Here is a 23,701-nt window from a genome sequence, read left to right on the forward strand (position 1 = left end):
ATGTTAGTATGCTTGATGTTGTCTCAGGAGTCCCTTAAACTATTCTCACCTTTTGGTTTCTTATTTTTACCATTCTGATTGGGTCTTTTAGACTAGCTTGTCTTCCAGATCACTGATCCATTCTTTTGCATTATCTAACCTGCTCTTGACTCCCTTTAGTGTATTTTTCATTTTAGTTATTATATTCTTCAGTTTTGATTGGTTCTTTTCTATATTTTTATCTCTTTGGTGAAGTTATCACTGTGTCCCTTCATCTTCTCCTGAGCTCAGTGAGCATTATTATGACCATTACTTTTAACACTTTTTCCTGGAAGATTACTTATGTCCATTTTATTTAGCTTTTTTTTTTTTTTTTTCTTTTCTGAGGCTTTGTCTTTTTCTTACATTTGCAACATATTCCTTTGTCTAATTTTGCCTAACTCATCGTGTTTGTTCTTATGCATTGGGTATGTCAGCTACATCTTTTGGTCTTAAAATAGTGGCTGTGAATAGATGTCCTATTGGATCCAGTAGCACTGTACTGCCTGGTTGCCAGAGCCAGGTACCCCAGGATTTTGCCCTGTGTGGGCTGCATGTGCCCTTCTATTGTGGTTGGGCTGTGATTGCTGTGGACATAGATAGTGTGTGGGGCCAGCTCCCCATGCATCTGGCTGAAAGTCCTGGCCACAACTGTTACATGTACTTTGTTGTGCATGACTGGCTCTTGGTGTGAGAGCCCCTTTAGGGGAATACCAGTGCTGGTGGAGGGCATCTGCCAGGTCTGTCAGGGTGGAGAGCCACCTTGGATAGCCTGTACTGCCAGTCACGTGAGCCTGACAGGAGGTACAAGGAGCTAATTTAGATGGTCTCTGCTGCTGGCTGAAGGTGGCTGTTGGGTCTGGTAGGTGACCACTTTGGAGGAGCACTGGCTTTGTCAGGTCCACAGGTGAACCTGGGGTGGGTTGATTTGTGCTAGTAAGTTATGTGGGGAGAGTCAGAAATGGCACCTACCAGCTCAGGGCCAGCTAGGTAGAGTATGATGGAAAAAAAAAGACTGGCACTTGCCAGCTCCTCCATGCCCAGAGTAAGTTCTAACAGAGCCCAGCCCCTCGGATACACATCTTCAAATTAATCATTGAATCTCCTCAGTATGACTCAGGTGCTTATTTCTCTGTTGGACCTCAGAGCAATCAAGTTTTTCATGCAACTTTAAGAGCAAATTCTTGGTTTTCTATAGCCCTCTGGCTCTCCTGGATATAAGCTCTCTTGTTTCCAAAGTCAGACATTGTGGGAGCTTGTCTTCCGAGTGCAAGTCCCCAGGGCTCAGGAGATTCATGCAGGGTTTGGAGACTTTGCTTCTCAGGGAGGACCACCACAGCTGTGATATCCCTCCTGGCCCTGGTTTCCAGTGTTGGGGGTGTGAGTCCCAGCCAGACCACATCTGTACCCCTCCTGCCCATCTCAGTGTGGCTTCTTCTTTTTATCCTTAGTTGAGGAATATCTTCTCTGATAGTTTTCAGGCCATTCTCAGAGATAGTTGCTGTACATGTAGTTGTAATTTTGATGTGTCTGTGAGAGGAGGGAAGCCCAGGATCTTCTCATTCTGTCATCTTGTCCTTCCCACAATGTACTTTAAAAACAAACTTCCAAGTGCCACTATATACAAAATTTCACTTACACTGTGCAGCAAACTTGCGTTGCGAGCATATTCTTCATCATTTTGATTTTCACAGAAATTAAGAAACATTCTTAATTTTTACCTTTTAGTAAGTAGTTAAAATTAAGGTAGAGTTTAAACCTAGGGATCTTTGTAATTCCAAAATTGGCATTCTTTCTTCTACCTTTTTTCCCACCTTTAACCTATTAATGATGAGATGTGCTCAGAGTGACTTTTTAAAATATCAGCATAAATTTCTGACATACTTTTAATTCTTAATATGTAATTTTTATTTATAATTTAACTGAAGTTCTCTAGTGTACAGGATGAATAAAAAATCCCAGGACAGGTAAATAAACCTTATTTTATGATTTTAAGAAACACAAAAGAAAGTAATTGAAAAAAATTAAATATGCTCTATATTTATTTCTCTTTCATATTTTGTACATTATTTTTATGCATGCAGAATTTTAAATATTTTACCAATTTCCCCCTCATTTGAATTCTCTGATCAATTTCTCATGAGCTTTACCTCTTTATAACATATCTTTAAAATGAATTATAACAGACACTGCATTAAAATTCAGCATATATTTTTAAAGTTTATTCTTAGGATAGGTATGAAAAACTATTAAATTAGTGTTTTTAAGTGCTCATAAAATGTATATACCTAAATCTCCAGAAAATGTATGTATTTGAATACAGATTTATAAAACTCATGTTCAGCATATTATTATTAAAATAAAAGCCATATTACAAGTGTTCAAAAACATTCATTTTTAAAAATTTAACTTCCATGTCTATATTATTTATGCAAAGAACAGATTATCCATATGAAAAAAGCCACTTTTAGATATGAAACATAAAAATCCTATTTTTCTGAGATTAAATATTTCTAGGCTGAAATACATGGTATAATTATTAAATAAAAGTTCTATAATTCAATGCAAGGTCATTATACTTCCTACTATAAAAAACACCATTAATATCTAGACTATACCTTACTAGCATACTTCTGTCTAACTTAACTTCAAACTTCAGTCATCAGAATCACTCTGCCCTCTATACTTAATCAGTTATCAGGGACTGTATGATTTACATCAGTATTTTTACTACTTTAGTTGACTCTTTATCATCTTATGCCTGCAGACCTGGGATAATGCATGTGTTCATCAAATGGACCATTTTTCCTGACAACACATTAATAAACTAGATAATGATCTCCCTACCTCCAGCCTCTCTCCAATCCTACTCATCCAGCTCATTACTTCCAAATTAATTTATCACAACTTTTAGCATGATCATTAAAACCCAAAGATATAAATAAAATAATAAAATGAAAACCTTTATCAGGTCCCCATCCCCCAGGTAGACCCCAATACTCATTACCAGTGCAACATGTATCCTTCACCATCTATCATTCCAAGTTTAATCAGCAGTTTTTTCCTGTTTTCTCTCCATCACAAATATCTTGAATGATTCTTTTAACCTTCATCAGATTTCACCACTAACTTCTTCAGATTTGAAGCACCACACTGGTTGTAACACTACTCACACACATATACTGCCTGAGGCTTCAGTGTCTTTTTCCTTTTATCCCTCTTACTTTGCTTGTCTAACCCTATTGTAATATTCTCCCATCCATGGCTTCTCAGTTAGCCTTATTTATCCCTCTTCTATAATATCTTAGCATTGTGTGCTTGCCATTTTTATTACACCAATCCAGTTATATTGAATACATCTGTTTGCATTCATTTTCATTTTCCCAAAATAATATAAAATTTTTGAATATATAAAAAAGTTAAAAGAATCATACAGTGAACTTCCACATACTCAGCTAGGTTTTACAGTTAAAATTATGCTAGATTTGCTTTATCACATATTTATCCAACTATTATTCCTCTACTCATCTATCATATTTTTAATGCATTTCAGTGTTGTAGACATAAATACACTTCATACTGGACACATCATTATATTACTAATTAGATTTCAATATTTTTAGAACTTTGGGGCAATATTAACATACGATGAAATGCACAAATCTTAAGTGTATCTTTAAATGAATTTTGACAAATATGTATATATATGTAATTCAAAGTCCTTACAAGATAGACAACATTGCCATTACCCCAGAAAGTTCCCTCATATCCTTCCTAGTCAGTCCCCAGCTCCCACGACTCCAAGACAACCACTTCTCCGAATGTCTTTCAACTTAAATTAGTTTGACCTATTCTCAAACTTCATATGAATGCAATCACACATTTCATATTCCTTTATCTAAACTTTCTATCAATTAGCATACTTTGGTGATTCATCCATGGTGTTGTGTATATCAATAATTTATTCCTTTTTTGAATTCCTTAATAGTATTCTGGTTATCCAGTTTCCTGTTGATGAACACCTGGGATATTTCCAGTTTTAGCTATCATAGATAAAACTTCCGTGAGCAGTCATGTATAAGTATTTGCTCTGACAAGTGCACTTTCATGTATAAGAGATAAATCAACCAATGTTATATGACATTGTAACATGACTTGCAAAAAATAAGCATGGAAAGCATCACAAAAAATATCTCCTTGTTTCTTGAAAACCATACAAATATATGGGTAAATATATCACAAAAATGTGCTGTTTTCACTATGGCTAATCATTACTAAGCCTATTTGCTTTTTCATGGTTTTGTTTTACTGGGAATAACATTTCTCATGTTGGATAACAAGCTGGGCCTTTGGGGAGTTTTATGCATGTGAAATATTCTTTGATATACGGGAGTTATCAGATGTATTTTTCTTTAATGTCAAAGATTTGAAGAATTTTATGTTAGTTCTGTTTCACACTCAGGTAGTCTGGATGCCTGACTTTTAAAAAAATCCTTTTAAGATCATGCAGCTCTAATGTGGTTCAGAAATACTAATGTAGACACACATAATGATCTATACACATAATGATACACCCATCAAGAGATAATTTAATACCAAGAGCAAAATTCATGAATAAATACCAAAGGGAATAAGCACATTTAATTTACTCTATTACACTTGAGTCATATTAACTATACACATTACTCGAGGAATCCAACCACACCTGCTGAGAGAGAGAGAGAGAGAATCATTTCAATGATGAGGTGTGATGTCAACCTCACTTTCTTTGGAGTAAGCAAGAGATAGAGAAGTGAAAATGCTGATGCCTAAGAAAATTCCAGTATCTGTGTTGTGCTGGGAATATGGTTATACATTTAATTACTTTCTATTTTATATAAGAGAAAACTATACAAAAGAAAATTAAGTATTTTATCTTGTATCAACAACAAAGAAATACCCAACAAAAATGTCACCATACTAAATATAAACTTTTGAAAGTACAGCTATATATCTCTGTGTATGTTTATTTAAATCCATATTAATGTGCATTTAGTAGGAATGTAAGGGATTTTTAAGAAAACAATTTTAATTATTTTAGGACTTTTCGCTGATGTATAGACTTTGAGGCCTAATTCCTCACTGACAACCTCAAATACCACTTGGTGTGTGACATTTACTTATTTTAGTAAAATTAAAGCAGAGTTGTGTGAGTCTTGTGTTCTTTAGGAACATAATTAAGTATTCCAAATGTTGGTGTTCCTCATATATATAATGGGAATAATATCACATACTGCCTCTTTGAGTCACTATGAAAAATATCAAGACAAGGACACGTAAAAATTTTAACTGAATGCTGAGTCAATAAACAATGGTGGAAGTAATGTTTTGAAATGTTACATAGTATTCATTGCTGGCAAATTCACACTTAAAACTCTATAGTTTTCAGGGTTGAGGCTTTTACAGTTCACAGAAGAAATCCAGCCAAGAAAGGGCTCATAAGCTTTTGACTTTTAGACTTTTAGTTCCTTTTGAAAGGAAGTTTATGAACAGCATGAGTACACCTAAAAAATATATATTTATGCTTTTGCATATCAGATTTGTTCATAGATATTTAACCCTATACATTAACCATTGTTTTCTACATTTTGTATGTATCAAAATTTCAGTGTCAGTATGAATTTAATCTTTATCAGATAAGAATTTTAAAATAGCTATTATTTTTACTATAATCAAATAGCAATTATAGCAATTATACAAATAAATTAAGTTCACGTATTATGCTATTCTTAATCTTTACTTGACCTATTATCATAACATTCTAGTTAGAGTTAGTTTTGTTGTACATAATTACAATTTCCTTTTAAGTGGATTCTTTATGGGAAGCTGTAAGGGTGACCACTGCCAAGGTCTACCTTTGGAGCATGGGCATGAATAATAATGGTTTCATGTGTTTGGCAGTCTAATTATAATTATATTAAATTAAAATAATTTTTTAGGTATTCATATGTTGAATAGAAAATGTGACTTTCTGATAGTTCTGTTAATATTGTGTTTTCCGCAAATTAGGAAAAAAATAGATTTTGTTGTTTTTTTCTAAATCTCTGCCCCCAACTTGGAAAGTATTAATTATGAAATTGGGTTACAATTGTGTCTATTCTGTTGCCAGTTCCCCAGCCTTCCTTGGGTTCGCAGATTATTACTTCATCCTTCTTGACTATCTAATTCTGCTACAAATATTCACTGAATACCTACTAATCTCCAGTCACTGTTTTCAGTGCTGGTAAACCAAACAGAAAAAGTCCCTGGTGTGTTGTAGTTTAAATTATATTCAGCAGATTAAAAACAAATATACAAGTTAGTTTAGTTTACATGATGCCTAGTTATCAAGAAATATAAAGTGAAAAAGGGGGCATGGGAAGAACAGGATAAGGGAACAGTGCTGCTATTTTTATGAAGGTTGGCTGAGGAAGGCCACCCTAATAAATTAAATCTGATATACAAATCACTATCTGAAAATTCAATCAATTTTTTTCTAAAAGGAAGATTTCTTTGATTTAGTATGACCAATAAACATTTCTTAGGTGTCTTTTTCTCCAAATATTTATATTTTATTGGTATTTTAAGAGTAAGGACTGGCAAACTATGGCCTATAAGTCAAAACTAACCTGATTGTTTTATATGGCTTTACTTTTTACATTATAATAGTTGAAAATAATCAAACAAAGAATAATATTTCATGATGCATTTAGTGAATATTAGCATTTTGTGAAATTCAAATTTCAGTATCCTTAAAGTTTAATTGAGACTCACTCATTTGTTTGCCTATTGTTTACAGCTGCTTTCATTCTGCAATACCCATATGGTTGCAACAAAGAGACCCACAAAGACTCTGTTTTTTACTATCTGATCCTTCATGGAAGAAAGGTTTCCAACTTATATTACAAAAGAAAATAAACCTCTATATCATGTTTCTAGGAAACTTGTGGTGCCAAATGTTATTTCCTTGACCCAACTCTAATTTACTGGAGTGGGCAGTTTCTGAATATGTTTACAATGTCCCACCAAAAGCAGCCTCCTTGTCTACCTGTTTATCCACCTAGGGGCATTCTTTGAGGTTCTGGGAGCAAGCTTACACTGCATGACTCTTACACAGGAAGCCCAACAGTGCAAGCAAAGATCCAGGAGCCATCCTCAACCAACTGGGTATGGGAGTATGTGATTCTATTGCAACATCACTTTCAGTTTGTTCTCACCTTTTTCTTTATATGTTCCACTTACATCTTTGTTGGCAAATTCTTTCTTCAATTATATATATATATATATATAAATATATATATATATATATATATATATTTTTTTAACAGCAGTGGGTTTATCATAGAAGACAAAAAAGCAACACAAGGGCTTGTGCATGAACTCTGCAACAGAAATGCAATGACCAATCAGCTGCAGACTTTGAAAGAAGTGAGGTCATTGGTTAGTGATGATGAAGTACATCTGTTATTTAAGTAGTGACCTGTGGACTGAAGAGCTAGTAGCAAAGTTTGTATTTTATGCAGTTATTCACAGTCAATATGTTGTGGTAACTAAAATTTGGTGAGGGGAGGTGGGGAGGATGCTTTATCTAACTAAGCTATGGTAACTGAAATTTATTCATACCCAAACCATCTAAAGCTGAGAATGTCTGCATTTGAAGAGATGTTGCAGAATCATAATGCAGAGAAAGAGGACTAGAACGTTAGGGTAGGAGACTGAGAGGCACAAGTATATGAAAAAGAAGCCCTCTTTTGCTTTGGTTGAAGGGGAATCAAGATTCTGAGAGGCACTGATCTCTTCTTGACACAAAGCAGTCCCGTTGTCCTGTCCTGCATACAGTTTGGCAGCAGGCAAGCAGAGGGCCCTCTGGCTTAGAGCAAGGCATTTTCCAAAGAAAGAGTCAACAAGGAGGTAAAAGGTGAGAAACTTTCAAACTGATACATTTTGGAGGGAAAAGAGAAAAAAATGATGAGAAATTGCATTATTTCATTGCTTATGTGTGCTAGCTGTGAACACCAAATGGAGCCTAGTTAAAGCTATATCAAGTATGCTGATAGCATGTCAAGGAGCAGTGACTCTTCCCTTAGACTGTGATTGACTGAGTAAACAGGAGAGAATTAAAACCATCCTTTATTCTACATGTTTGCATAGCCTCTTTGTTGATAGCCTCCTTGCAGCTACAGGTCAGTTACTGACTTTCATTAGCAGCCGGGTATCTGATCAGACAGCTCTACATCTTTCATGTGAACTCAGGGCAAATCTTCTTAATATAGCAAATAATAATAGGAATTTTGGTGAAAAAAATCATAAAAGGAGAGAAAGTGTTAATTCTTAACTATAAAGTAAAAACTCAATTTCCTTGAGATTTTTTATTAAATAATTTTATTATTGAGCATATATTATGGTAATTGAATATTTAATGGGTACCTTGAATTTTCAAATATGTAAAATGTTAAAATTATCTAACTGTAGGGATGAACCGATATTTCTCTCTTTCTATTCAAAGGATTTGGCCAGATCATTCTATCCTGAATTTATCTCATCACACTTTCCATCATTGTCTGTATTATTGAAAGGCAAAAATGGAAATTGAAATAGGTGGAATTAACCATCTTGACCTGACTTTTTCCTCCTTGGCTTGAACTGAACAAACTGCACTATCAAGAACTTTTAAAGAACAGCTTTTCATACTGCAATTCTACAACTGGATAATTTCTAAAGCATTTAACTCAATAGTCATCATCATATGGCTTTAAGAAAATGATTCACTCACCATTCTGTGTCAGAGAAACCTGAGCATTTGCAATTAGGTGGGGGAAATAACTCTAAAATACTGCATGCCTTTTTCTGAAGAAAAGCAATATGATAAAAGAAATCTTATTCTTTCATCTTCCTCTTTTGAGGACTGCCCTACTTGATGTCTGCCTCAATAACTCCATTCAGTCACCTCGGTTCCACTTCGGTATGTTCTCTTTGAACTTGAAACGTATCATTGGAGATTACAAGTTTAAGGTCATCAGTTTGCACCAAGCTATAGAAACAACTCAAAATTATGAACATCAGGTCAGCCTAAACCCAGTTTGATTTTCAGACACAAAGAACTGTCTTTTAGAATAGGTGTTGACTCATCAGGCTGCTAAGAGATATTTTAGGGGAGAACCATACTTCTTCCCCAAGAGTCTCAGGGGAAGAACTAAGCAAAGTCAAGTTATCTGCTTCCTTAACAATCTTTAGAATCAGGAAATATGCTCATGTGTTAAATTCTGGTTGTTTACACCATTCCCAATGAGTCTGCAGACAAAGGACTTTCAGCTCCTAGAAGCTATGTTCCATAACGAAGAGCAAAGGAAGTTTCTCTTAGGTGGAAAGTGAATCACCTGTCAGTGAAGTTTTCTTTCATAGGCTCATCTTCACTAGAAAGACACAAAGCTTAGTGACTATCATGGTTGTAACCATTTCCAGTGTCTCTTCTGAGGATGGATCAAGGTTAAAATTATAAGCTAAATTCTTCAAAATTTAGTCTAGTAAAAACTTTATTTTGCCTTTTAGTAGTGAGAGTATTTGGGCCACTTCACTGTAATTGTGTAGGTCTTTCAATGAATGTGGATTGAATAATAAATCAGTGTGTTATGATAAAATGCCATCATAATTATAAATTCTTGAGTACTGAATACATTCTTTTTGATCAATCTCCCAGTGAATGTTCAATACATAAGTACATTCTTTTTCTAAATCAAGTCTTCTTCTACAGACCCACAGGTGGAATAAAGCTGTGCATGTTTGTGCATGTTTCATAAGTACCAGATCCTAATCCTCCAATGTGTGGTTCTTCTCTGACAAAGGAAAAGAGACTTTGCAGGGCTACCTCAACTTACTTCTATGATAGAGACTCACAGAGAATGAGAAGTAAAAGGCTTAGAGATAAGTAGAAGTCACGGCATTTTCACCAGATGTGGTGCTAATGTAAACTAGTGATTTGAGTAAACATCAGTAGATCATAAAGAGACTTCAATTAATATATCTTTGTAAGGGCAGGTGCTCATATATGAAAAAGCAAAATACTTTCCAACAGTTTATAGTTTAGGTTGAGATCAATGAGATCTCACTTTTTTATTACATTTTATTATGAAAAGGCAGTTGAATGGCTTATTTGTGTCATACAGTCAGTGATACTACAACTAGAACCCAGTTGTCATAATAGTCATTTTTCTTTTCATTCACCAGTGCTAGCATTTTCAACAAAGGATAGAAAATTTCTAATAAATATTATATGGAAAGTGTTTTTAAAAAGTTTTCAAACTTTTAAAAAGGTTTTTAAAAAATTTCTTAAAAGGGTATTTTAATAATATAAATAGCAAGGGCTTGGTGTATTTTAGGCAAACGTTAGTTATAAAATTAAATATTTAATTGGAAAATATCAAGTAGTATGAGTTTATGTTCAGTGAACATTTATTAAGAAAATGAAAAAATAAAGTACACTTGTAATAGTGTTTTAATGTGTGTTCTTTTGCTATAAATTTATTTTAATTCTTGAGCTTTTTACCGTGAAAAAGGTAGCATAGTAATAATGATAGAAATAATAACTACAAGCTTTGAGTTACTTTTTAAAAGTCTCTTTCCTATGACATCATTAGCAACACCAAAAGCTGCTTTTGAAAATAATGAATATATGTTAATGAATTAGTATATTAGTAATAGAACTAAGATGTATTTATGGCAAACTATTTCAAATAGGAAGTTACAAGTCAAAAATTCAATTCCCAGTTTCCTAAGTGCGCCATGTATTTTATTACACACCGCCACACCCCCCACACACACTCTCTCCACAACTCCCATAATAGTTGCATTGATTTCATGTGAATATCAAAATTACACATTTTTCTAAATTTGTTAGAAATTTAATGATTATTTAATTTTAGGAAAGCTTAAGTAAATCTTTCAACACTTACGTGATATTCATATTGCTTTTCCAACAATTGCCTGCTAATGTCATTAGCATATTTCTACTTTAATTTTTCTAATTTATTTCTTGATTTATAAAAGCTTTTTACATATCAAGGAAATTCACTCATATTTATAAAATGTTTTTGTTGTTAATGTTCTTTGTCTTTGGGATTTTTAAATTCATTTATTTTTAATGTAACTACATTTTATTTTGAGGTGGTTAGTGATTATATATATATGTTAGTGATTTTATATATATACACATATATATGTATATATATTAATACTTACTTAAACATTTCTGGGTCTTGTGCTTTTCCTCATGGACTTTTGATCTTAGGCCCACCTAGAAGTGAAAATTTATCAACTACATTTTCATCTTCCAGGATGTTTAAGGTTGGAGCAGAGTGTGACTGAAGGCAGATTACTTAAGATCCCCCTGTCTCTGTTAATGCATGTGGAGCCCTGAGAAGAGAACCATGCATATGCCAGTCCTGTGGCACTGAGCACCGTGCTTTAGCCCTGCCTCACCTAAACCTCTGTCTGGTATACAGAGTAAGGCAGGAATCTAAGTTATTTATTTTTCTCTAGAGGACAACTGGTTATCTTAACACTATTTATTTGAATAATAAATGTTTTTTCACTGATTTGAACAGCCATTTTTATTATATTACACTCACGTATTAGAGTTATTTCTGGCTTTCTTTTCATATTCATTGATAGAGTCATTTTCACTTGTTATAAAGACAGCTTTTAAAAATCTCTGTTGTTACACAATACCTTTTAATACCTGGCAGGCCATTTTTTCCTCAGGATTCCTTTATATTGGAGATTGTCTGGCATTTAAAAATGTACTTCCTAGTATTTGATTTTTGAATTTCCAGAAAAACACACATATAATTTTATAAATATTATTATAAATTTTACAAATATTATTACATTAGTTGTGATTATAAGATAATAATTATCATTTACACGATAATAAGCCATCTCAATCAAAATGAGTATGAGTCTTTCCATTCATTCAAATTGACATTATTCAAAAGAGTTTTAATTTTTTTTATCTAAAGTTGTAACCTATCTTGCTGATTTTATTTTTAGATAATTTACTTTTAGTAGTGCTATTTAAATAGGTTCTTCTGTTCTTTATACAATCTAGGTGATTTTTATTTTTATTAAAAAATTGCATTGATTTCTGTATTTTGCTTATCCAATTTTCCAACTTTCAGAAATTTTATTTTTTCTAAGATTTTAAAGATAATTTTTAATTATTAAGGTGGACTATTACATAAAATAACAAATAACTAAAATATTGCATACTTTTGTTTCCCTTGGTTATGAGCCAAGAATTTGGCATCCTTTGGTATTTCTTGATTTTAATGAAATTAGTATAAACTAAGAAAATGCTTGGTTTTTGAGATGTATGTATCTATTTCAAAATCTAGCATTAAGCTTAATGATATATATGCATTTATATGTCTACAGATCTTCCTTAACTTACAATGGGATTACATCTTGATAAACCCATTGCAAGTTGAAAGTAGTATAGTAAGTTGAAAATTCATTTAATACATCTAACCTGCAGAACATCAGAACTTAGCCTAGCTCACCTTAAATATGCTGAGAACACTTACAGTAGCCTACAGTTGGGCAAAATTATCTAACACAAAGCCTATTTTTTACTAGAGTGTGGAAAATCTTATGTAATATGTTGAATACTGTCTGAAAGTGAAAAACAGAGTGGTTGTAAGAGTTATCAGTTGTTTACTCTTGTGATCACATGGCCAACTGGGAGCTGCGGCTCACTGTCCTGCCCACCTTCACAAGAGAGTATTGTATCACCTATTGCTGGCCCAGGAAAAGATTAAAATTCAACATTTGACTTACAATTTGTATTGAATACATATCACTTTCACAACATCAAAAGTCGGAAAATTCGTTGTCAAGCCATTGAAAGTCGGGGAATGTCTGTACATAACTATATATCAGTTTGTTATCATTTTAAAAATATTTATACCGGGGGGATGTAGAATTTCATTGGTTGTTTATTTGGTGCACATGAAAGTATTATGATGATTATGAAATATTTACAATGCCATCCTAATAAAATATAATGAATTACCTAAAAACTAAAGAGTTACATGTGCTTGAAAAATGTTTTCTCTTCAATAATACTTTCTATATAAGTGTAAGAATGTTATCTCGAAGTTATATTTTTCATAAATATGTAGGTATGAGTTAATGAAAATTTTATTCTATGAAAAGTTCAAGAAATAAGTAATTTTGATAATGATTCTTTCTTTAAAGCTTGACTTCTTATTTTAAGTATCATGAAAATTATCTTTTGCTTTGAAAATTTTCCAGAATGCTTCTCAATATTTACTGTTTTCTTAAAAAGAATACATCTGACTAATTTAACCTTTTCCAAATAATTTGATGGCATCAAGATCACCATTATTATTGGGCCAAAATGCTCTTTAGTCATTATATAATGTGTTTTTTTTTAATAGCTGTAAATGATTGTTCTGAGTTAAAACAATGTATCTTTTTTTCTGGTTATTCTCTCATTATTGACTATCATTACTTTCAACTTCCCCAGATCATTTTCATTTGTGGGTTTGTAAAAAGTCTTGAAAACCTGGTAAATAAGTTGATTAATATCGCATTAAAATTATAGTAAACAGCTCTGTGACAATACCTGAGGTCCTTCTGTTGAGTTGAATAAGAGTTTTATCTTCTTTATAGGATATTTTTGTGACGTCTATTTTGTTTGTCAGAAAACTCCTATCATTTTATTCTGTGCTGTGTTCAAGATACGTAAGATTGCTAAATATTTGAATTATAGATATGAAATAAGTTCTGCTGTCTGTAATGCCAAAATAGAATATACAATATTAATTCCTCATTTTCTTCTCTAAATAATCACATTTGGCTGTATGAACGAACAACTCCAAAGAGACCCAAAACCACATTTTAAATAACATCTTGAGCACTTTTTCTCACTTTATATTTTAAGAAAGAAGCCTGCTGTTTGTTTTGTCATGAGGAAAACACTTTTGTATTTACATTGTATCTAATACCTTCTAGTTATGTTATTGAACTTGGAAGAAAATACTTTATAAATATTTTAAATGGAAATTAAAATAAACTGTACTCTTGCTGCTGTAACATGTTGCCATTAAATACAAGTTTAAAACAAGTGCCATCTTTCAGCTCACAGTAGGTCAGAAGTCCAGATAAGCATGTCTAGATTCTCTGCTTAAGATCTCAAAAGGCTGAAAACAAGGGGTTGGCGAGGCCTTGTTCTCATCTGCAGCTAGAGGCCATTTTCCAAGGTCATTTAGATTGCTGACAGAAAGTTTATGAAAGTAGTCTGGATGCCATTTCTGCCTCCAGTCACACATTTTAAAGTTGTCCTCAACTTTGCAGGCATTTGAGATAATCAGTGATGGTTTCATGAACAAAGGAAGCCCAGAGTAACTATGTCTTAAAATAAACTTTCCTTTTTTATCTCTTTCAAATGTATTGCTTACCAGCAGAGGAGTCCATTCTTATTCATATTCTGTTTTTAATTTATATAATGACAAATATTGCCTTTAAAGAACAACACAGGATAATATTGCTCAGAGAGAATGGCTTTGTCCTTCCTCCTGTGACTCAGGAAACCACTAAGGGGATACATACACTCTTACAAGCAAAAGAAAACAACAGAACTCACAAGCAAATTGATAATTTTTTAAAAGTGTAATACAATTGGGAAGTTTATACAGACAACTAATGATGTATGCTGGTGAGAAAATTCCTTAAAGAATATTATTATTAATAACTTTCATTAGAAAAAGAGCAAGTATATTTTTAACATTGTGATCATTAAAAACTAGATAAAGCATTCATATTACAGTCTGACTGAATATGAAAATAATTTATTGACTAACATAAGTAAGCTCTACAAATCAAGAAATCTTTATTTTGTATTATTAAACTTTTTTTAACTAAACAAAATTGAAGAGTGGAGTGAAAATAGACTTGGTTTCTGCGGTGGGCAGAATACTGCATCCCCAAAGATGTCTACTTCCTAATCCCCAGAATGTATGCTAGTTCACATAGTAAGTGCAGGGTGGGAGGTGATGGTTGTGAAGGGAATTAAGGCTGCTAATTAGCTGACCTTAAACAGATTATTCTACATTAACTCAGATTAAATTGGTGTGAGCCTACAAGAATCAGTGTCAGAGAGATGCTATGTTGCTGGCTTTGAAGATGGAAGAAAGGGTTATAAAGAATGTGTGGGGCCAGAAAAACCACTTCTCTAGAGCCTCCTGAAAGAAGGAAAGCCCTGCCAACACCCTGATTTTAGCACAAAAGACCTATTTCGAATTTATGACCTCTAGAACCATGAGATAATAAATGTATGTTTATTAAGCTACTAAATTTGAGATTTTTTTATAGCAACTGTAGTAAATTAACACAGCTTCTGTATTTAAAAAAAAGGGAAAACAGGAATTCACTCCTATTTCTGATGTAGCAACTTCAGGATAAAATGTATAGGTCACTTTTCAAAACTGAAGCCAGAGGAAAAACATTGTAATAGTAAAAAATCCTTCCATGTGTTGCGGTTTAAGACACATCTAGTCTTTGAAATTGATGTACCCCCAAAAAAATAATAAATAAATTTAAAAAAATAAAATATAAAAAAATAATAAAGGCTACTACAGAGAAGAGGGAAAAAAAAGACACATCTAGCTTGTTTGAATGAGACTTTGAAATTCAAATCAGGTCCTCACTTTCCCCTTTGAATAACACCTTTGGTTGCTCAGAGGCTGTTAACTTCACACATTCTCAGTGATTTTTTTTCTTAGAAGGATGACTGTACCTTAAATTCCTGCAAAGTATTTGACCAAGGTTTTGGAGGTTAAGGAAAGTAGTTGTTCAGATATTCATTGTACTTTCAGACCTGAAAAATGCAGGTCTTTTGGGATTGGGTTAACTAGGATTAGGTTACACTATTTCTTCTGCCATGATTTGTGAAGAGTTAGTCATAAGAGAGAGGTATTTGCATAAAACTCTTAATTTTTAGTTAGGCATTCATGAAATTCCAATGCTATCAAGCTTTGAAAATTCAGATGACCTTGAAATTGTGTAACATTTCAGTTCACCTTGGAATTTCAATTTGCGCATATTTGAATAAAGCATTTAATATATCAATAAAACATAAATGCATTTAAGCATAAAAGAAATACATTTGTTTAAATAATATATCTTGTTACTAAATAGTATCAAATGTCTTTTATGAATATTCCAGTTTATTTTTACTCAAAAATAGTCTTATAATACTTCATATTTCGTTGTATGAAAATTAGTTCATGTATTTAATAACTTCAAAAAACAGATTTAATTCATTCTAACTCAGTATATATGTTATTTGTCAATTTTGAATAAAAATTGAGCATAAATTATATGATTTTTACTTCAATTAGCAAAACTTTTCCTGCCAAGTTGTTTATGTTTGTTCAGTTAATTCTTGGTTAGGTTCTACAGAGTAAATGAGTCCCCTGAGGAATGTCTTCCCTAGTTTGCATCCTTGTAATATAAGTAAAATGATCCTTAGTGTATAAGTGAAAGTACACAAGAATGTTGACTTGTAGGGATATTTAATCACTGAAGATGAAACATGACTGAATGCGAGTCTAAACATTAAGATCAAACACTGAAGCAAGATCAATGTTTGTTGGCTTATATTTTATCACATAAACATTTGTGAACTAGTTCAAGGTAAATGTTTTTAATGTGAAATATTTAAGTGAATCCCTTAAAACATACCTTATCAGCAATTTAGCTCATTTTTTCAATTTCTATTGTATTAGATTTACTGCATTTCTCAAATTATACATGAAAAGCTTTTAGGAAAGATAGGCTATTTTATTTAGAGATTTTAATGTATTTGCTAAGGATAGAAGTTTGTTTTATATCTCTAAATTCTATTGTGATTCCCCAGATTCATTTTTTTTAAAATAAGATAAAAAAAAAGCACAGCTGACATTTGTCTACATATATTAAATTTGACTTTTAAAACCTGTTATTTAAGGCATAAGACAAACTTAAAGAGATACTTGAAGAATTTATTAACTTCACTTTTGGAAGTTATACAGATGACATACATAGCTGAATTATTTAAAAGGACTGTAATAAATTTCTTTTTAGGCTAGGATTATGTTACATTTTTTATAGCAAACAGTGATAAAGGGAAGCTGTAAAATCTACTCACAGAACTCTGTCATGCTTAACAATGATACTATTGAATCAATAGTTCAGCATGAGACCATTATGTAATTCAAACAAGCTGAACATGTGTCTACTTTAATCATCAGTGTCTGCCAAGAAGAGGGAAAAAAGTACTTAAATTACTACTCCCTTTGTTTTTCCCCCACTTTTTTTTCTTCAAGAAAAATGAGTGTTACAAGAATGTTTTCACATCCTTATTTGTACAGTGTCTTGGGAAGATTCTTTGTTGGATTATTTAGTAAATGGTGACTATGTGACTTTATGTTTTATCAGGAGCTACAACCATAGAGAAATACGACCTCAGAACAAATTTGTGGATCCAGGCAGGGATGATGAACGGCAGGAGGCTGCAGTTTGGTGTGGCTGTTATTGATGACAAACTCTTTGTAATCGGAGGTCGAGATGGCTTAAAGACATTGAACACTGTTGAATGTTACAACCCCAAAACCAAGACTTGGACTGTCTTACCACCAATGTCAACACATAGGCATGGTCTAGGTAAGATTCTTACTTTATTGATATTATTTTTAGAAAATATTTTACTGATAGTGAAAATGTATGATAAAATGTAGTTCTACTGTCATCAATTATCATTAACTTTAGGTAAACTGTGGGCTTATTTGGAGCATATATTTTCTTAAAATTCTTGATATTTTCTCACGTTGACCAATATACATTAAACTGTTGAGGGTGATGTTAAATATACCAAGGGGAGTAGACCTCAAAATATTCGCAAAGTTTTCACAGTCTCATATTCATACAACACATAAAATTCATTTGGTATGAAAAAAAAATGCAAAACTATCATGGAGAGACCAGAGTAATGCAGCCTGGAGGAAGAAACAGCTAATGGGAATAGAGGAAAACTGAATTAAGGTGGCTCGCTCCCACATTACTGGACAGATAAATCTAGCTATATCTTTGCAGTTCATTGATTCCAACTTGAAAAGCCCATGGGGAGAGGGCAACACAGGTTTAGAAAGAGAGTGATACATCAATAGACACCGGGGGTCAATATGATAGGATTCAATTGATCGCTATTATGGAGTAACCTGGAGATGGGAAGAACTATATTTGGATTCAGAATTTCTGGGTGTAAGTTTTGAATCTACCACTTGATACTGTCATGATTTGGGGCCAGTAGTTATAGTATGTGCCTCCGTTTCCTGATTGGTCACTGATTCAAGGTTATTAATTGGATAAAAATCGGACGATGATAATGAATATGAAATCACTTATAAGTTGTAAAGTCCTGTTCAAATATTTGAAAAAGAGTAATTTAAAAAGAGGGTTCCTGAATTTGTACTTCTTATCATGTGGATTATAAGAAATGCTAATTAGTTTTTTGAAGACTGAAATATGTCAGGTAGTTGACTAAGTACCTTTCATATATTTAGAAATACGCATTAGAAAGATATTGAAGTTTAATTGCAATGCACTGATTTAGACATTCACAGGTAAGCAAACTCACAGAGCATTTCAAAAACAAATATTAATAGTACTTCAACTTTGAGGTCTTCAGCACTGCATTTCTCATTCTTATCTGCCATCATCTAAGAAGAATTTAAAAATGAAAATAAATAAAATAGCTCTGAACTAAAGCAACTTACCTTTTTCTTCTGGTTTACCTCCTCTTTCTTCAGTTTTCTCATTAGTAAAATAAAGCAATAGTAATAAATGTTTGAGAACTTTTTCAAGCTCTAAAAGTTTGTGTTTCAAATAAAAATTGTATAAATGCTTTAAATCATATAGCCCCCAATTATAATATGGAAAATATGAATATTAAATCATTTTTTGCAGGTAATATTATATAAAAGGTTGTTTTTTTTTTTCAAATATATTGAAGAATTTTGGCTTTTATGTCCATGTAAAAGCTCTATATATTGCTTTTACAAGCTAGCTAGCTAACTACCTATGTTCCTGTTTGGGGGAAATATAGAGAATAAACACTCTGGATTGGAATTTTTGGAATTTAATGTCTTTCTTCCTTTTTTAGATAATTCAATTCTTTTCTATTAAGATATGCTAAAGTTCAATTAGGTGGGATATTTGCATACAAAGAGAACATATTTGAAAAAAATTTCACCAAGAATACACCTTAAGTGGCATAATTTTAGATGTTTAAAGTATATAAGGTTATGGTTTGCCTCAAATCCTATCACACAGGCTGCTAACCCTTTAGGTGCCAGTGCTGAGCAGGATGATTATGTTAGATACTGTCTTTGAGTCTGTCTTATTTGTTAAAGAATCCATTGTGGAAGTAAAGCTGTATAGAAAACTACATGAGCCAAGTATGAAACATCTAATATGTAATGCAGCATTTCTCACAAATTTTAGTGACCCAGTAACAACTTTAGTAGTCCACTATCTTCATGCTTAAGCCTCTCCTGTTTTGTTTTTGTTCTGTTTCAATTCCATTATCAAATAGATCATCTCTTCATATCTCATGCCATTGGCTTCCCCTGTGATTTACATTTTAGTGGTTATTGCTTTCTGTCAGTTTTTTAAAAAATTTTCTCCACTATAGTACTCCCCAAGAACAGACCTGATTGAGTTGTTAGTAGGTAAAATCATGGCATAGGACGTCACTTCTGGGGACAATTCTCATCTCAAAGTGCCTCACAGATTGCTAGCAATGACCAGTACATAAGGAAACTGCCTTTGACTTGGATGCCAGTCCAAGGTTCAATTAGTGGAAGCCAGACTGACAGCAACACAAAACTCATGTGTGTCCTCTAATGCAGAATGTTTCCTTTATGACCAATCACATTCCTTATGATAGTTGAATCTCAGGAAGTTCAGCATTACTTATCACACCTAAATGCAATAAGCATCCTTGGCCTAAGATCCTGTTCCTTCAATACAATACATCAGTCTGTGATTTACCTTCTTCTCTTTTCCAGGGACTTCTATTATACAGATGTTCCTATTTCTTATTTAATTCATCATATCTTTTAAATTTAATTTTGTATTTTTCCCTGATCTCTTTTTGATGGATAATCTTATTATCCAGCCCTCCAAATTGCTCTTGACCTGTGTGTATCATGATCTTTATCCCATGTATTGATGTCTTAATCTCAATTATTTATTTGTTTATTTTTTTTACATTCTCACTATTCCTTCTTGGTAATTCATTATAACTGCTTTCTTTTTCTTAATGGTATCAAATCCTCCCTTATCTCTGAGAGGTCCCTCTCTTAGCTCCAACTCCACTTTTAGCTCTCTCCTCTTACTTTTCTCATTCTCCTGTTAGTTATGCTTTTCCTCCTCCTCTTCCTCCTGTTTCTCCTCTTTCTCTTTTTTCTCTTCGTCTTCCTCCTCCTCATCTCTCTCCATTTCTTCTTCCTCCTTTTCTTTCTCTTTCCCTTGCAATTCTATTTAACAGCAGTTGTAACTACTGAAATATGTAACTTTTTTACTGAGCACTCATATGGGCATATCATATACTTTGGCTAATGGTATGAAGGGTAAGATATATGCCATTCTTTGTACCCTCCCAGAATATTTAGGAGTGGGTAGAGAAGTTACACCAGGGTGTGGAGCCCTGACCTTGCAGACTGACTTTGTCCAATCTCTCTACACTTATTCCTAACATGTGGATCTCTTCATTCGCACATAAATATCCCTGAGCCTTTGTTCATTATCTGTGATGCCCTAACTATGTGGCTGGGAGCTAGGATGGGAAGGGATTGTTCTGAACCAGCAAGTCTGTTTGTTTTGCTGTTCTCAGTTCCTCATGCAAGCTGGGCTCTGATGACATCCTGATGTTTTCCAACAAATTATGGCAAGATCTGTGTGGGCACAGCTGATTCACTGCCTGGCAGTATGGAACATGCAGTAGCTCTTCTGAAGAGAACAATATGGCATAGGAAAAATAACACAAATCAAATTTTTCTCCAAGTTATTCCCCCCAAAGGCAGTACCGTAAATTTTTGTCTCACTCAAGGTGTCACAACTGACTCTGTTTTTCTTTTCACTGTACCACGACTCACCGTTTGGTGTAATCACCAATATTGGGTTTGAGTGTAAACCAACAGCCATCAGCACTAGTCTTTTATTTGTTCAGAAACTAGAATGTCCCATTTTATTTGCCATAATTAACAAATAGCTACCTTGTGCCACGCAGTGAGATTACAATATTGCCTATGTATCCTGTATGATACAGTGACAAGGAGATAGAGCCTAAAGTAAAATTTTAAAATATAAAATAAAAACTCAAAATAATTTCTTTGACATATATAGCTTTCTCCCACCTTGATTTGTCTGAAAAAAAATCCTTACATGATTATATGAGAAAGCCACATGAGTTCTTTCATTGCTAAGGTTGAATGTGTGGTCAAAAACATTTCACAGCTATTAGTAAATGAACAACGCTTCTTCTGCTGGATAAAGTAGCATATCAAATTGCATTCATGTTAAGTGTGTGACGTCAGAGAGTAATGCATCTGTCTAGAGAATGAAGCTAATTAAGACTACAGTTGTCTCAATATGCTGAGTTTTTATTTTAGCATTATGTCTTTGGAACACAATTCTGTATATCATGTTTCTTTCTCACCACATTTTATATTGTATAAAATTGAATAAGGTATTACTGCAATACACTGTTTGCAAGTCATTTGACAAGAAACTGATAAAATAGTAATATAGCTACTGTTTATTATGGGTTTTCTATATGCTATGCTCCATGTTGTATGTTAAATATATGGTAGGGGTTGTTTTTGTTTTTGTTTATTTAATTTTCAATTGAGATAAGATTAAGTGTTAAAGTGTAGAACTGGGTACTTTTGAGTCTATTCACAAAGTTGTGCAGCCATCACCACTATCAAACTCCAAAACATTTTTATCATCCTAAAAATCAACCCTGTAACCAATAGCAGTCACTTATCATTGCCCTATTTCCCTACCCCCCTTAGCAACAATTAATCTATTTTCTGTCTCTATGGGATTGACAATTTTGGACATTTCATATAAATAGAATCATATAATTTGTGGCTTTTTGTGTATGGCTTCTCTCACATAGCATAATGTTTTCAAGATTCATCAGTAGTTCATTCCTTTTAGGATTGAATAATATTCCGCTGTTAGGATTTACATTTTATTTATACATCATCAATAAAAGGACATTTGGGTTGTTTCCACTTTGGGGATATTATGAATAGAACTGCTATGAACATTTATGTATATATTTTTGTGTGAGTATATATCTTCAATTCTGTTGGATATATACATATGAGTAAAATTGTTGAATTATATGGTAGCTCCATCTTTAAATTTTTAAGAACTGCCGAGCTTTTTTCCATAATGGCTGCTCCATTTTCCATCTCTTCAGCAATTTTGTGCCAATTTTTCCACATCTTTGACAACACTTGTTAGTATTCATTCTTATTTTATTATAATGATTCTAGTGTGTGTGAAGTGGTATGTCGTGGTTTTATACATGTTTCTGTAATGAATAATTTTGAGAAAATTTTCATGTGCTTATTGACCAATTGTATATTCTTTGGATAAATTTATATTCAAATATTTTAGCTACACTTTGTTTAGGTTATTTTTTGTTTTATTATTGAGTTGTAATTGTTCATTTTATATTCTATATCTGAGTCCTCTGTCAGATATAACATTTGCAAATATTTTATCCAATTCTATAGGTTTTAATTTAACTTTCTTGATAGTGTCCTTTGAAACACAAAAACTATTAAATTCACAAAGTCAAATTTAATTATTTTTCTTTTGTTGCTTATGCTTTGGATGGCATATCAGAGAAAATGTCTAATCTATGGTCATAAAATTTATCCTAATGTTTTCTTTTAGAAATTTTATATTCTTAGGTATTAAATTTAAAACATGATCCATTTTTTAATATGATGTGTGGTAGCAGTTCAATATCATTCTTTTGTATGTTGTTCCAGTGTTATTTGTTGAAAAATATCTTTCTTTCCCATTGAATTATCTTGGCACCATTATCAAAAATAAATTGCCCATAAATGTGAGGGTTTACTTATAGACACTAATTCTACTCTATTAATATATCTGCCTATCCCTATGCCAGTACCACACGGCCTTGATCACTGTAGTTTTATAGTAAGATTTGAAATTTGATAGTGTCAGCCCTCAGACTTTGTTCTTCCTTTTCAAGATTTTTGGGCTATTCTGTGTCTCTTGCATTCCCATGCAAATTTTAAGAATCAGTTTCTCAATGTCTGCAAAAAGGTAGCTGGGATTCAGATATTGATTGCATTGAATCTGTAGGTCAATTTGTGAGTTTTGCCACCTTAACGAGATTGTCTTCCAATCAATGAACATTGTTTTCTATTTATTTAGGTCTACATTCTTGTACTCCCTTTGCTAAATAGTTTACTATATTTAAATAAATGCAGTGACTTCTTATGTTCATTTTCAGAGTTTTCATTGCTAGTGTACAGAAATATAATTTATATTTATA

The 23,701-nt window shown here is 32.8% G+C and overlaps 1 protein-coding gene across 2 annotated transcripts in view; it reads left to right on the forward strand.

The window, feature by feature from the left end:
* The window catches only part of KLHL1 (kelch like family member 1), a 365,245-nt gene that overhangs the window by 272,055 nt on the left and 69,489 nt on the right, over nt 1–23,701 (forward strand). For both annotated transcript variants that reach the window (XM_057707953.1, XM_057707954.1), the window contains one exon: nt 17,533–17,757. In XM_057707953.1, the coding sequence (XP_057563936.1) occupies nt 17,533–17,757 (225 nt within the window). The remainder of the gene's footprint in view (nt 1–17,532; nt 17,758–23,701) is intronic.

This window comes from Hippopotamus amphibius, chromosome 14, assembly GCF_030028045.1.
Source record: "Hippopotamus amphibius kiboko isolate mHipAmp2 chromosome 14, mHipAmp2.hap2, whole genome shotgun sequence".
NCBI lineage: Eukaryota > Metazoa > Chordata > Mammalia > Artiodactyla > Hippopotamidae > Hippopotamus > Hippopotamus amphibius.